This window comes from Gavia stellata, chromosome 12 (genome assembly GCF_030936135.1).
Source record: "Gavia stellata isolate bGavSte3 chromosome 12, bGavSte3.hap2, whole genome shotgun sequence".
Taxonomy (NCBI): domain Eukaryota; kingdom Metazoa; phylum Chordata; class Aves; order Gaviiformes; family Gaviidae; genus Gavia; species Gavia stellata.
The window spans coordinates 18326551-18343249 of record NC_082605.1 but is presented as its reverse complement, the minus strand read 5'-3'; the positions used below and the strand labels follow the sequence as shown (position 1 = coordinate 18343249).

The 16699-nt window shown below is 38.6% G+C and overlaps 1 protein-coding gene across 2 annotated transcripts in view; it reads right to left on the bottom strand.

Annotated features, from left to right (window-relative positions):
• Positions 1-16699, bottom strand: part of SLC25A26 (solute carrier family 25 member 26) — an 89678-nt gene that overhangs the window by 54106 nt on the left and 18873 nt on the right. For both annotated transcript variants that reach the window (XM_059823239.1, XM_059823240.1), the window contains exons 4-5: positions 14190-14294; positions 12719-12766 (exon numbers count right to left, since the gene is read on the bottom strand). In XM_059823239.1, the coding sequence (XP_059679222.1) occupies positions 12719-12766; positions 14190-14294 (153 nt within the window). The remainder of the gene's footprint in view (positions 1-12718; positions 12767-14189; positions 14295-16699) is intronic.

The window sequence follows — 16699 nt, the reverse complement described above, 5'->3', positions numbered from 1 at the left end:
GTAAAAGCAAAAGTCATGAATGCGTTTGATGTATTTTAAGTAAGGCACTGAACTCCAGTTGTTATTTACAGATCAAAGAAGCTCCAGCAGTGTCCTGAAACAATCTAAGTGAGAAATGCCAAAATCTGATTTCATCCATGTCCATATGTTGCTTTGAACTCGTAATTCACAGAATTGGTCACTATATTGAACTAATTATCATGCTTAACGCTTGCCAATTTTCATGGCTGCGCTCCCTTATAAAAAAGTCAGGTTTGAAGGGAAGCAGAATGACATATTGGAAGACATGCAGCCTTTATTGAAACCTGGGGAGGAAAAGCAATGAATATACAAAAAAATACCCCCTCCCTCCAAAAACCAAACATCATTTAGTTTTCTAAACGGTTGCTGTGACACAGATTAGCAAAATAAATAGTCTGCATTAACCAATAGATATAAAAATAAAGTGGTTAATTCCTCCTCCCTCATAGGAAAAGTTTCATGTAACAGTTAAGTGGAAAAATATCTATGCTGTCTAAAAATCTAATGAGGACATATTGTACATGGAAGTAAAACTAAAACAACAATTTCACAGCACAATCTAATACATTTAAATTAAAATACTAACAACAGTGAAAAGAAACACTGATAAAGTATTTCTGCAGGGAGGAATATATAAGCAAAGTGTGTTCTGATATCAGTAAAGACTTTCCAGTGCTTGGAAACGACCACAAACATTGGTTTGCCAAAGAAGTGATTTCAGGAATCACACAGCTTAGGCTATAATTAAAATGCAATCTATGGGAAATAGGTTATTAACTAACAAATTAGCTGCTAAATACTGGTAAAGCCTTAACAAAGCCCTCCTTTGATTGCAGTGGAGGGGGGGGAACAACTTCAAGAGGATTATTTGCTATTAAGACTTGTACTCAATTGCTGAGAATGTTGATGTGCTCCTGCAATCACAATTGCATAGCAGTCATCAGGAAAGCTAGATGGATTCAGCCTGTGCTGCAGCCAGCAATTCCCACATGCAGGGCAGAAGTCTGGCCTCTGAATTTTAAAGACAACTTGCAGAGTACCCTCATGAATATGAGTGTTCAAAAATTAAGAGATATGCAAGCTGAATGTTCCTTGATGCCAATCACACATTTTATTTTATTACCACTCGCATCAATGGGGGGGGGGGGTTCCCCCTATATTCTTTAATTCCATTTCTGAAGGGGAAACATAACTGCTGGAGTCTCTGGATAGCATTTTTCATCAAGATAGTGTGATACTTCATTTGTTTTTCCTTCTAACAAAAGTGACAACACAAAAGATATTTTCTGTCAAGTTCTGTGAATGCCATATTTAAGTCACATTACTGGAAATAAACATAACAGTAACCTACAAATATATTCCATGTAGTAGCAAGTTATAATCAACTCAAAGCTACCATCACTTGCTACTATCTCCTATCATAGTTACTATCCTGCTGATCAGGGCAAGGAATTAAACACCTCTTTAACCCCAGACTTAACTTCGGTCACAGGAAATGTAACCAACAAACTTCTAGGTAACAAGACAGAAGGGGAAAAAAAAATCCCAACTCACCCATATTTATGAATCGCTTTTCCTGCCAATACTACCTCTTCAGACTCTTATTACCATATTTCAATTGCAAAGACTTTCCTATAGCAAAAGCTGCGAATAAAAATATATTTAACAACTTATTGAACCTAAGGCATACTTTCTATGTAAAGGTTGGTTTGAGGAGCTGTAGCCCAGCTGACACAGAACCTCAGGAAGCCTTCAGCTGCAGAGCAAACCAAAGAGGCCCATTAATCATATTTATCAAGATTGTCTGCCCTGGCTTTCATGCAGTTAAGGGAAAGGCGCTATTCTACTTCAGCAACAAGGAGCAAGGCTAAAACAAACTGACCTAACTGCATGGGTCATTTCCAGAAATAGGAAGTATACTAGCAGCACAGCTGTACAGGCCGGAAGGCAAAATGCTGGGAACGTTGGAGAAAAAGGAGAAGAAAAATCCACCCAAAACTTGTGAGGTATGTAGCCAGTGGCAAAATTAATACTGGGCCAAATCTTGCTTTAATTGGCATTCAGTACATTTAAAGTCAGCAAGACAAGATTCAGCTAAGTGCCTCAAGGTCTTATATTTCATGAGACTCCTAAAGTGTTTTCCTGCACTTCAGGATTTCGTATCAGCAAAAGCAAGAACGCAGCAGATAACCTCCCGCTAAGGTACGAGCATACTATTTATTCTGATACGTATGGATACTTTTTTATTTGCTCTTCACTTTTTAAGTTAAGAGACTGCACTATGTCAAATGCAAACACAGAATACAATGTACTAGCTGTTCTCGCATGGGAAAGCAGGGGTAGTATCCTGACTTACGTTTCTCCCTCTTTTTGGGGAGTTTGTTTTGTCTGAAAGAGCATTGAGAAGCCTCAGTTTACTCATGACAGAAATTCATCTGTGTCACATATTGTGTTATGCATCACTAGCAGCCTTTAACTGAGAAAGATTCAAGCCTGGGAGAGCCAGATCTGGCAGAGTGACCCAAGCATTGCTGTATCTGCAGCGTGATGCCAAAACATTCAGGCCAAGCTCTACTTTATTGCGGCTAGACCGGCTGGCTTTGAAAAGCAAGAATGCAATTTTCACATATTCAACCAGCATGAAAAGAAAGTTTGCAGAGCTTACACTTTATTGGTTTCTATAAAATTAACAGAAAAATAAAAGTGAGATAAGAACCTGGTTTACTAACACTATTTCCACCTGCAGTATACACACCAGGCCTGCTTTCCCTATATTTCTATAAAAATAATGAAAATCATGTTACCAGCCATCTCTCCCGTTCCATCCCCCACAAGCATTCCCAACTACATACAAAGTGACACGGGATTCTCAAATTAAGGTGCACACCACATGGTGATTATCCCAAAGATTATAAAGCTTACTGTATTTGTCTTAGATAAGCTAAAGAAATGCAGAATCTTGGCAAAAACTGATGCTAAAATAAAATTTAAATCGCTTACTACATAACCTGTGAAGTCTCAGCATGGACACTGTAATAATATGTCATGATCATACAACCTCCTTTCTCTTCTTTATGATCACACAGGCATAATTGCACTGGGCAGGAATGCACAGGGAATGCTACATACCTACAGACCTTATTCAATCAATTTGTATCAAATGAAAACCTAGTCAGTTTTAAGAAATAGGAATCTATAAAATCATTCCCAAACTAAATCTCAGTCCATTTACTCACACAAGTTAGTCCCAGGAAATTCAATGGGACTAGCCCCCAGAGTCCAATAAAATTAATAACATTTTAAATTTTGTGTTCCCTTTGCAACTGGGTTGAAAGGCAGGATTAAAGCAAAGTCAATTCCAAGATCCACAGGTCATCCTAAAATGAGATCCCTTGTGATGGGCAGTTCCTTGGGCTGGCACTGTGGCAGGCGCAGGCATTGCATGCCCTCTAGTGTATGATGGCTTGTAGCACTGAAGTCAGTATGCCCGTAGCAAGGAAGAAACCGAAGAAAGGTCACCGTGCTCCAATTTTTCCTTTTTTTAAATAGAAGCAAAAGTTCCCATGCCCAAAATTAACTTCTCTTCCCTTAACCAGCCAAAATTTTTACTTTAAGGATTGATTGCTAGTGCACTCCGAAGATTCCCCTTTAAACAAGCTAGGAAAGTTGTTTCATCTATTAGCTAAAACCAACACATCTGGCCCTTAAAATATTCTGAAGCTAGGTATGACTTTCAGTATTTTCTTTTTCGAGGGTCACTTCTCCTACACTCAAAACACTGGAATCAATTCTTATTTCCTGCAAGATAATAGTAAGCTGCTCTTTCAAAAAAATTGAAGTATGATCTGTATTAAGCACTTGGAAGAACTGTTCTTGTAGCAGACTCTGACAAATGCCTCTCCAGCTGTGCTTCCAAACATTATCATAACTGTGATAAAGTACATAAGCTCTCTACCACAGATCTGGTTTCTTTTTTACACCTTTACCATAACCTTTGGATTTCCGATTCAACTTTTCAGTTTCACATTTCTCAGTAGATGCCTAATACTTATTTATACATTATACATAATATAAACAAGTAACAGAGCAAGTATTATAGACATATATGTATTTAAAAAAAAATCTAGTGACATGTCAAGGTTGGGTGGTATTATTTATGGTCAAATGAAGGCATGGTTTCAGCAGCAGCAGTCTAGATTAAAATCAGTTTCCTTTCTACATGCTTTAGCTACACCCCTCTAAATCTGCTATTGTACCCACAGATGAAAAATCATGATCACTACTGTCTTCAAAAATCTGCAGAAATGGTAATTCAAGGACTAAGGCTCCCACCAAAACCAGTACCACTGACAGGCATGTTAATATGGATACATACAGACCCAAATTTTCATATTGAGGGTATGGATGGCAGATTCTTATAATCAATGCTAGGATGATTTGAAAGATTTTCCCCAGCTGCCTGCCTCACCCCACTGCCAGAGGTTCCCTACGCTGTAACCAGAACATGCTAGTATATGTCAGGCCCTCCTTTGAACTCCAGCTCAAAGCCCACTGCTTTCTGCTACTTTAAGCTACAGAGGTGCTAACCCTGCAACAAAAAGGAGGGGACTACAGTGACACAATCACTACAGTTCATGTGTCAATGCCCTCAGCCCTCCCTCTTGCTGAACTATTTCAACAACCTACAGAATAGAAAAACATTGTTTTTCTGAAAACATCACCTTTCTGATAAAAGGGAAAGCAAGATGACAGCCAGCACTCAATCTGCAGCTGGAGGCTCGCAAGTGCTAAAGGCTCTCAGTCACTGGCAAGCTCAAGGGCAGGCAGAATGCAGACAGCCCGGGCTCCTGGTCCCATGCCAGCCCCGCTCCTCAGAACTCCCACTACGCCCTCCGGTCCTGAAGTGCATCTTCTCTTGACCAATGCAGACACTCAGGTCTTTGTGTTAAAGCAGAACTGCTGGTTGAGATAATAACATACAAGGAATTTTAGGAAAGAGCCTTTGATCTTGGATTGCTAATTCTTTTAACTGTGCTTCTGTTTTTTAGCAGATGTAGCGAAACTAGGTAATAGCAGCCCAAGTATGAAAACCAGATAATTGCTATTAATACTGACAGCAGTGTGATTCTGCCAGTGGAAGTCTTCCACTGTAAAAATCATGCTTTGGTCTACTTCAGGCAAGAATTTCATCCTTGAAAGACAGTCCTGTACTTTCAGAAAATTGCTAAATTGCTTCTTGTTCCAGACCGATCATGCACATTTACAGGACTAGTTGCTTCAGAGAGTGCAAGACCCTTGACAAGGTATTATTAATAAACAATACCATACTTTACATGTATCCATATGTCTCTTTGTACAGATTTTATATAAACAGATATACTACATTTTTTTTTAGGATTAGAGAATTACCCACTTCAGTACAGGTATACAGAAATTGCTTCACCCATGAACAAAACAAGGTCTTCACTGGCTACAGCCCGGCAACCCTTCAGCCACTGGCAGGGTAACTCTACAATTTAGTGAAACACGAAATCATGTCTCCCACTGAGAACTACAGAAAGAATTTAGACAGACAAAATACAGTTGCCCATAGTGGAATGTAGCTGTGGAATTAAAGCTAAAAGCCACCGCTCAGACAAAAATTCCACACATTTTTGTTTGATTCTTTCATTTTGCTTTTGAACAGCCACAAGTGTTAAGGCCAGCCAAATTTTACAGAAGTAGGCACAACTGTCTAATCCCATTAGACATGGAGTGGCTTCCCCTGACTTCAGTGTCATGGTATCAGGCTACAATGACTGAAGAGATTCAAAGTTATTCCATTAACTTTAATATCTTTAGTTTGCCCTGGAAAGCTCTAAAGATGTTACTCGTCCAATGACACCATCAGATAGCTTTTTATTTTTTTAATACCCCTTATAATCAATTTTATTTGCTACTTACTACTTTCACTATTTTAAACCTTTTCTCATCCTTTTAAAATAAGGACTACCTCTTGGTGCCTGTCCTCCCTCTTGTTACAGTCCCACCTTTTCATCAGGGAAAGAGATGCTTTTTGTGTGTTCTCCTTCACGAGGGATTTGCAACCACTTCCTGATCCTTTGTCACAGATAATTTTATTTAGGTGGGGCAACAGAGTGGGGAAATTCACATTCTCCACTGGAGACAGCATGTGGAGTGTGCTCTTCAAACCATTGTGAAACATGTAAAAATCAAAAGCAACCAAAGAATATAGTTCTTAGGTTATTTAAAATTAAAAAACCCAAAGAAAACAAAGAAACAAAAATATATCACAGCACGAAGAAAACCAGGACAAAGTTATGCATTTTCTTCTTCCCAACTTGTTCTTGCCTACAGTGTTGCTACCGACCCACAAAACACATTCCTACATGATGAATGCTGCAGAAAACATCACTTGCAAAAATGCTTTAGTAAGCTGCTTAGAGATACTATTTCCATACATTCTCTCTCAAGCATGCAATAGAGTATGCTTCCTGCAAGACTCTGCTTGCATACACATTCATTTGGAAAGAATCTGCATTATCAAATCACATAAGCCGTTTTTAGCGCACATAGTTTTCAAAGTGTTTTTTCTGTTCAAAGACCCTAGATGCAAGGCTGTAGTTTTCAAAATACAGAAACACTCTGCACATATGAAATTCTTTTCATCTGAAGCTATCCACTGATGTCAGACAGCTGCTATAATTGCATGCTCCATTGGTAAACTGCAAATCAATGGCAGGAAGGATGGCTGCATTCTGCTTCTAACCAGTATATATGGATACTGCACCTAGCCTGAGAAAGAGAGAGCATTCAACCAGAAAACCTAAGATCATTGCACATGATTGACAAAAAAAAGGACACCCCTGCCAAATTTCAACAAGGAATTTGCTTTAGGTCTCTGTCCACCCCGGCCAGTTTATTTGCCATTCAGGCATGTCACAAAGCCTATTTCCCACAACTGATAAATTAGAAAATGCAGGGTTATTTTGTGGTCTGTAAAAGTCATTTGTAAGTGCTTTTTGAGATCTCCATTTTCACTTCCAAGTACTATTCCAGCATTTGCAGGGAGAAGGTAAACGAGCATAACCTACAACAGCAAAGGGCAGTTATTCCTTCTGCCCATCTATCAGTGTTCCAGGTCATGAGCTAGGATGTGCCTGAGCACTTATCCCAGAGCACTTATCCTGCTCTTACCCCACAAAAATTGCCTTTAACCCTTATAAACTTTTCAAAATGAAAATCCGTTGAATATAGAGATCTAGGATAGAAGTGTACAAGTGATACAAGAGCTGATACAACTCCAGTGATAGGCTTTCCAAGACAGAGTAGTGTTAAGGGCAGGGGAAAGCAGGGACTTATTTTTCAACTTTCCTCCCATTGATCATGTCACACAACTTCTGCACAATCTTCCACACAGCAGGGACTAGCTAGTTAATCCATTTTACAGTTCCCATTCCTTTCATGAGACTGATGTTGTTTTATATAGAAACACCCAAGCCAAAGAAATGCTGGTTGCTCAGTAAAAGTCAAAAACCCCAGTATTATGGATCCTGCCTGGCAAATTCCTCGTTAAACCTAACCGCTCTAGAATCGCAAAATAAAATAAAGCCAGCTCAGTTTTCCAGAAGATAACAAAAGAGAGATACTGCACATATTTCATTAAGGAGGATGTTTATTTTTCCAAATATTGTATTAAGACAGTGTCCTGTTTGCCTATTTCTATCAGCATCTGCTCTTTAATACACAGAGAATGATAGAACATCAAAGTTTTAATTGTGCAAGTAAAAGAATGTATTAATAACATTCCTTCTGTCCTACAGTAACAGAGATAAACTTAAAAAAACCCTCTAACAGCTCGGAGAACAGGATATTTATATAAAGATGTCCTAACAAAAGAAAAGCACGCAAAACTACCTCTAGTGGATAAACAAACTAGGCTCCCTGTTTGCAGACTGCTCCCTATCAAGCTCAATCCTCAGAGATCCCCTCCCTCCCTCAGTCAACAGGGTCAATGTATCTCAGCTGGGTTTCACATTTTTATACAAACCCTTCTCAGCATCCTTTGTTCACTGACCCTTTGAATTTAAGAAAATGCAGCAGGTGTGCCTTTAAGAACCATTTTGCCACTAGTCACTTTAGATTCCCTCTCCCAGGTAGTAAGTCATTTAAGAAGGGGACTTTTTGTTCGTCTTTTTATTGCTAGCTCCTTCATCTGCATAGGCTGCACCACGTATCCTCCATATCCGTTTTGATACACACATTATAAAAGGACATCAGTTCTGCAGCATACATACAACAAACAGTACCTCCTCCTCAGGAGACATTATTACTTCTTGGCTTTCTGAGATTAGAAAGACCCTGAATTTGTTGCCTGTTTGTCACACTGCTGCCACTCATTAACGCAACAGCATACTTGGAACTAGCTGTCCTTCTCCACAAAATTAATACAGCATGGAATGCTCTCTCCCTCCCAATATGGCAGTAGCTGCCTTTATCCACTTAGAGCTCTGACTTGCATATACTGAAGGGGAAAAAAAATAATTCCAACCCAGCCCACAACTGTACTAACTTAAAAAAACTAGGAGTCCCAAAAGTGATGACTAGGCTATCTCACTGAAACTAAGATCAATAGCATGCTGTACAAGAGTGGGTTCAGATTTATCAGTAGTCGTCTTTCAAATTCAGAGCTCTGAGATTAATTCTGGAACAACACTGTCAAGTAAAACATCATTGCCACCTCACATTGCCACCAGACAGTCTGAATTGTCTCAGAAGAGCCTATGAGGCAACACAGCAGACAAGCTTACTCAGGGCTACCTGCACAGCAAAGACTGACATTTGAAAGCGATTCTTAGTCTTCTTTCAAGACATCTGTGAATTATAAAGAGCCAGTCACCCTCCATCCCCTTTGTCTTTAAGGAAGAGTTTTTAATATTAATTCTAGCTCCTTTTGAATCTACTTCTGGGCTAGGGCCCAGTCCATCTGCAATACTTCTAGAAGTGACAAATTAGATTAAACACACAGAATACCCACGCAGGACTCACTCAATTCTTCCAAACTATGGTAACTTATGACAAAAGGGACACTACAGTTAATCGTGGCACTGCTTGTGCGCAGCTGCAACCTGCACACAGACAGTGAAGTAACTCATTGTACAGTGAGCTATTGTACACAAGGAAACTGGACAAGGCACTTCCTTTTCTTTTGTGTTGTCCTCTCATTCATAATAATGTCCTTTAAGACATCTGCTAGAGTCCTGTAACATTAATGGAAATGGAAAAGCTCCAACGGGAACTCAGGGGTTTCTCTCTTTTTCCCATGAACTGAACATTATGGAATTTTAACAGATGTTCTACTTGGTCATAGTTAATAAAATGAATTATGCAGGAATTAAAAATCTGGCTCCATTTGCTTATATAAGATCTCAGCAGCAGAACTACATTCCCATTAAGAAATTCTAGAGGATTTACAGTAGATTTATAGTCTGCTCCTGCCTTGTTATAAGATGGCTGGAGATTTTACAAATGAACTTGTCTCTGTTGCAGAAAACATGAATAAATTTACCTGTTCATTGGCTGTTCTTAATAGCATGACCCAGTTTCCACACCCATGCACACTGGTACACTACAGCCATAGGAAAGGACAATTCTCACTTGGATTTGCTTTGGAAATTACATCATGGGAATTCCACGTCATTTCACAGCCTCCGATTTCTGCCATTGATTCAAAGTCATTCAGCAACCTAATAACCATACTCCCACTTTGTGCTTTATCAGAAAAGCTTTCCTCTTGGAGCACAGATGTCTCTTTCGGGCTACTACTGCCAACAGAATGATGCACTGTACCTCACTTCCCTTTCAATTTTAGGATTAGTTCAGTGTAACTACATCAAAGGAAGATGTAAAGACCAAAATGTAATAATGGAGATGTGAGAGAAGAGGCACCAAAAAGGAGGTAGGTGAAAAAGCCACAGCCAAAACTTCGAAGCATTGAGATTCACTCAAAGTTATTTCCAAAAGCATTATATATTTAGCTATCTTCTTTCTCTTCTAATATTCATCTGTACAGAAAGTATTCTGATGAGAAGACAAAGGGTGTAAATAAAAGAGTGAGAATCAAAAATGAAGGATGAAACAACTACCTTGCACCAGAACAGAAGCAGCACAGCAGCTAATGCAAATTTCATGGAGCAGAATAAGGTTGTCTTGAAGAGATCTGCTATGCTATAGTAAAAAGATGAGGCTTTAACATTGCACTCCCTTTATAAACAATCAGACTCATTTTCACTTAAGTCCAAGCAATTGGCAAGCAGATCCCTGTCCAGGCACTGAAAACTGCTTTAGGTAATACACAAGATTTTATCCTGATGCAACAACTAAAATTAACCTTTCTTAAATTCCAGCTCAAGAATTTTGCCAGTGCAAGAAGATCATCATCTGATAAGCATCAATATTCCCAGCCTCTTCCAATTTTTTTTTACATGAAAAATCATGCATTGAAGCCCCTCTATCCAAAAATCCCACTCCCCTGTAACTAAACAAAGGGTTTTGTGTAAGTAAAGAACCAAAGCATGAAAACAAATGCTGTAAGTATAAAAGTCAGCTGCAATTAAATATCAGTCTATATATGCTATGCAGCTACCTGGATATGTCCAATAATGAATTAATATAGATTTTTATCTAAAAATAAAGACTTTCCCTAAAGGAAGAAGTGTATGTAATGAGAAGGGAAAATATCCAGATTAAATGTCAGGCTTACAACAGCTCCAGCTGAAGCTTCAGTACGATGTTCTTACTTGAATGGACATTGCTTTACAATATTTAGTGTCAGAAAATGCAATGGTCTTAACAGGGTGTTAAATGCAAAGATTCAAAGATTTTTTTTTTTTTAACATCACTTATGATTTGTTTCATTTTGAAGAGAAAGCACGTTTCATTTGGTAATCATTTATTTCTCATTCTATTGGACATATTCTGCCAAAAAGCAATACTTCAACTGAAATCAGTTCTGAAGGATCTTTTATGAATATACATAATGGAGAGGACCCCCATTAAATTTCCAACAAAGTGCTGCCATTTTGAGTAAACAAAGTTATCTCAGCAGGGTCACGCACTATGCCATGAATACGGTCTGCAAATTAATTACCACTCTGACATATGTCAAAACAAATTTTAAGCAAAAGAGCACCTAGTAGTAACCATGTGTTTTATCTACCTGTTAGTATGCAAAATCTGTATTCAATGGGACCTAAATTTATTCATTTATTCAGAACCCCTCAGAGAAATCAAAATTATTCGTGGGCCTTTTTTGCCCGTCTCCAAATGAAATCTGAGCGAGTAACATGTGTTTACTGAGCCAGAAAATAAGTACAGGACGAAGCTATGGTAGGGGTTACACGTCAGAAAAGCAGGTGCCATCTCTGCACAAATAGCTAAATTTTTAAACACTCAAAACAGCTAAACTAGACTGCAGTGCATTATCATTTGTCAGCACTTTAAGGAACACTAAATTTGGTATTTCTCATTTTACGTAATATCCATTCTTATTCCGCAGTTGTAACAAGAGCTGGGTAACATAACTGTCCTAAAACCAGTTTTCAGCATGAAGAAAGGCTTTTAAAAGCAGTGCTATTGAATGAAGGCCTAAAAACCCTCTGCAACTGGCTTTATTATCAATGGCAACACAGCCAACAGGTCTGATCCTGTGTTAAAAAAAACAAAAGAAGCAAAGATCCAAACCTAATATACTCAGCTGAGTTCTATAAGGAGAGGACAAACCCACACATATCACATTGAACACAGTTAAGAACCCTTCCTGGACAATAGCTGTTATGCTTTCATAGGAATCGAGCCTCATCTCTTTATTTGAGGTACTCATGGTGCAACTTCTGCTTTGTCAAAAGATGACCTCCTGGGATCTGATTCTGGAACAATTTTAGACTGGGAATTCATCAGTCTATTTTCTACTTCTTTTATAATCTGCCTTCAGTTCACACAGCATATCAAACACTTCCTTGACACTGATCCTGTAATTCAGAGTACATTTATGAAGAGATTTTAGTTTAGGAACTATTTTCTGCCACGCAGGCCAAAATATTTTTAGCTCCAGTTTTTTTCCAACAGTGAAGTACTTCTGATTTACAGTTAAGTAATGCCATATCACATCTACAGACTGGATGACTAAATGCATTTCTTTCACACTAAAAAAAAAAGCACAATCCTCCCTATATACAGATGACAGATAATCTCTTGGCATCTGCTGACAAATATATTTAAAGAAAGACTAAATCTGTCTGTGCCAAATTTGGCCTGATGCCACCAGTTCACCATCGTTGGCACACATACTTCACATGATGCAATCACAAGACTTGAGGAAGTTTCCAGTACTTTATTTTATGGTTTTCATCATATTAATGTATACATTTCCATCCTTTTACAATTTAGCAGCAACAGATTTGAGAGACAGGATGGTAGATGACTTTTTGCATGTATCACAGGTTTTCTTAGTGCTCATTATCAGCATTCTATTTAAATTACAGACTAGAACTTACCTAGAATGAAATATGCTAGGATTTAGAGCTTATGGTTAGAGAAATTGATCTCAGTTGTACTACTATCTCTTGTTAAAAAACAGAGTGAGGAAAAGTAATCAATTTTAAAAAAAATTTAAAAAGGAGAAAGACAAGTGCTTTACCTCTCTTAATACTGTGCTTTTATAACCCCGATAAAGTCCTTGAATACCCTGTAAACCAACAAAAGAAAGCATCAGCTATAGGGAATTACTTTGCCAAAGACCACAATCTATCAGTGATTACGAGGCAAGCATTACAGCCTTACTTCTTGCAAATTGACTATATTGATTATAACATTGTATATGGTATTCCATGATTTGCAGTACTGGAAGGTTTTATATTCATTTCAAAGATCATTTAACCACTGCTCAGAATAATCAGTTGTAGAGAAGAAAATATACCTTACAGTTAAAATTAAAAGGGGAAGAAGGCACAAAAACACATTACTTCAAACTCTACTTGCCCAATATTTTAGTCTAGAAGTATCCACTATCCCATAAATATTTTGAAACTACTACCCTTCTGTTTAAATAGCCCATGCAAAATGAACCCATAGGATGACAGCTTCCTATATCCACCTTCTTAGCCTTGATTCAGAGCTTTTATCAAGACAAATATTTTGTATTTTTAACCAGCTGATAACATTAAAAACAATTAAAATTTTATTTTATAAGTGTATATAAAATTATGTTTATTATCTTACAGGACAGTTTATTCCAGTGTTTGGCAAGTCTTATGGGTCTCTGGCCAGCTACAAAGAATGGGAAAAACATATGGTTTTGAGAGCACCAGCTTTTAGAGCAGACTGACCAAGTCACAGAACAAAGTTCCAGCAACCCTCTTGTGCAGGGTTATCACAATAGTTTTCATTTACAAGCAAATAAAAATCAAGTGGCTCATTTAAAGCTCATATTTATATCATCCTTTTCCTGGCTTTTACACACGGAAATATGTAAAATATTTTTCCCCACAGTGTTTTCAGGAGCCACTTTCTCTTCTGGAATACAACTTGAAAAACTCCCCTTGTGAGACTTAGTAAAAACAGTGGGGAACAGGTTTTTATAGGAATGAACAGGATAACTACTGAAAAGATGACAAAAGCCCTTATTTTTCAAAAGTTGCCAATACTGAATGAGCACTCATTTCCAGAGCTCCTACAGAGTTTCTCTGAAATGGTGCTTTTAGGATATCCCCTCCAAAGTCTGCTTCAAAAACTAGAAACCATTCAGCAAAACTCTAGATAACAGATACTCAAAGTTTTGTTGTCCCAGAGAAGAACTGTTTGCATAAATACAAGCAGAGCTTTGGAAACTGGAAAACTACATCACTTTTTTTTTTTAAATGTAGGTACCCCATATAAAAAGAGGAGGAAAAAGAGTTGTTTAGAGTGTGCATGTAAGTGCATGCAAATGGGGGAGGTGGGGGGTTGTTTTTCTTAAACATAATATGCCAATTGCTTTTAACAACAGAAGAATAGATAGGAAAGTGCTGGGAGAGCACAGAACTGGAATAAAGTTACAGGAATGCTTCTGGACATGGATGGCACTGAGCAGGAAGAATGAAGCAACTTTTGAAATTTTGCTCTGAACTCACCTCATGATACAAGGTGTGGGAGAGAATCCGGAGGGTACTTGAGGAAGGAGAAACCTGGGCCCTTTGCTTGACAACCTCAGATGGAACCCGTATGAGGCATGCCACCTGCAAAAGAACCATACGTTCAAAGAGCAATTCCTTTTGCTGCCTTACTCTTCATATAGTGGACACATTTGGAAGTTGTTCCAAGTACGGAAACCTGAGAAATGAGGAAATAATTTTTGTAATTATACAAGTTGAACTTAAAAGCAGCTTATGTATTTGCTCGGAGCGCTATGTACATTCTGAACAAAAACTATACTAACAGAAAAATGGAAGTACCCTTGAAATTTTTAACTTCCAAACCAGAAGTAGATTTGGGTGTGGAAATCACCAACGAAACCACAATTTTGAAGCCATCCTGCCTTTTGGCAGCCACGGGAATGTTTTCCTCCACTTTCACAGATCTAAACTGGAGAGTAAGGACTTGAAAAACAAACTTCTTTCCTAGGTAGTTCCTTTGTGCCCTCTAGTGACTGACAGCAAGACACACTCCCGGTTAGCTTTAGATGCACACAATATATTCAACGTTTAGCTTAAAACAGAGACTTGATTCCACTCAAAGTGAAGCACTGGATTGATTTCTTCCTACACAATGAATTTACTAGGCAAGAAAGGCCCCTGCAGCTGGATGTAATAATGTGGCTGCCACCACAAAGCTCCAGCTTTTCTGAAAAAGCCAGATCTGGCTTTAAAATGTTCACCTGTGACTACAACTTCAGGGACAAGTTAAGCTTGCGTTCACATGGTTTTGAGAAATAAGGATCCTGAAGTGTCGGAGAGTTACAAGCCTCTCACCTCTCTAGAAAATGCCTTTTTATCAGCACTTAAACTTTGAAGAAGAGTTTGCCTTCAGTTGGCCCCAGAGATACTTAAAGCGGCACTGGGACTGGTGGCAAAACACTGGAGACACCACAGGCTCTCATCAGATTTTTAGCTTTCCTCAGTCCCATCTGTGCTGGGCTCAGGAACACACTGCGATGAAAGTGGTCCCTAGACATCAAGGTGGTCACCAAGTAGTTCAAGTCAAGAGCAACCTAGGTAAAAGCTGTCCATCTGAAGTGGCAAACCAAGCTGCTAAGTCAGAAACCCTCATGTGCCAAAGGAAGTTCAGGAATTCACTGCCAGATTGCACAGAGACAGTAACTTGAATGGTCATCTGCGGGTAACACGGTACAAGGTTTAAGTTCCATTTTCACAAAGAGTCCAAGAAAAAGCCCGTTATCATCTTACATTCCTACAAGTTTACCAGACAACAATATCCAAAAGTCATTACAAACAGATCTAACTCCATATGCTCTTCAATTCTCAGGGTCAAAAATAACAACCGACCCCAATCTGTCAAGAAAATAAGAACTGTCAAGTTTTTTGATAGTTCAGCATAAATATTTATAGAACTTCATGCTTCATAACACTCCATGTCCTTATATTAGCTTTTTATTCCTTAAAAATATGGAGGCAGGAGGAAAACTTTAAAAAGGCTTGGATGAAAACAATCTAGTCAATCAAGACCAGACAAAGAGCGCAGCATGGCTTCCTGACATCTGGGGTGTTGCAGTTTTGGCAGGAGAAGGGTGGCTACAAAGTAATGTCTCCATTTCCCTCGGACTACTTGGGGTGCATTTCATTTCAAATTAACTTTCATGTTTCTCCCATTTGAATTTGCGCTTACAAGTGAATCTGTGGCTGCACAAGAACAAAAACAGTGATTACATTGGGCTGTTATGAAAGGAAATAAAAGCTTGTGTCACCCAGGCTGCACTGTCAGATTGGCTCCACAGGGCACTTCTGGTACTAAAAAAGCCACAAGCTGCAACTGCCAACATCAGACTGAACAGTGACATTTTCACTGTGCACCTGAACTTACAATGTGTTACCTTATTTGTTCCTACATGTGTACCTTACTATCAATAACAATCTGAGTAGTCCTTTGATGTCAGTCAAACACAGGTCTCTAAAGGGAAGTACACAAGATTAAGTTCACACATGGCTTATTAGCCCACAAGGTTAAAGAAAAGTAACAACCTGGGACAGATGGGTGCAGAAAAATCTCCAATCTATTATGCTCAGATCTCAATCACTGCAGCACCTTCCAGATAAAATTGCCACAGTTGAAAAAACACAACACACATCTCCACCATTTGCTTTCTTAGCTAAATCTGTTCAATCAGCACCAATATGATAACACTGCACCAAAAGAATTCATACCTAAATTTTCAGACATCTGAAAGCTATAAGCAAATTGCATGAGCAAGGGTGAAAGAAAAAATTGCATGGCTGGTCTGCAGTAACTGTCCACATATGGTTTTACCTGCTTCAACTACTAGATAAATAGACATGGAAGACAGATAATAATGTGACCTCGCACGGTGGGAGCCCATTTACCTCCCTAATCACCAAGATCCTGGGAAGAAATTGCTTTTTAATCTGTGGACTGTTCACATAGATCTAGTCTGTTGCTTGCCACAGAA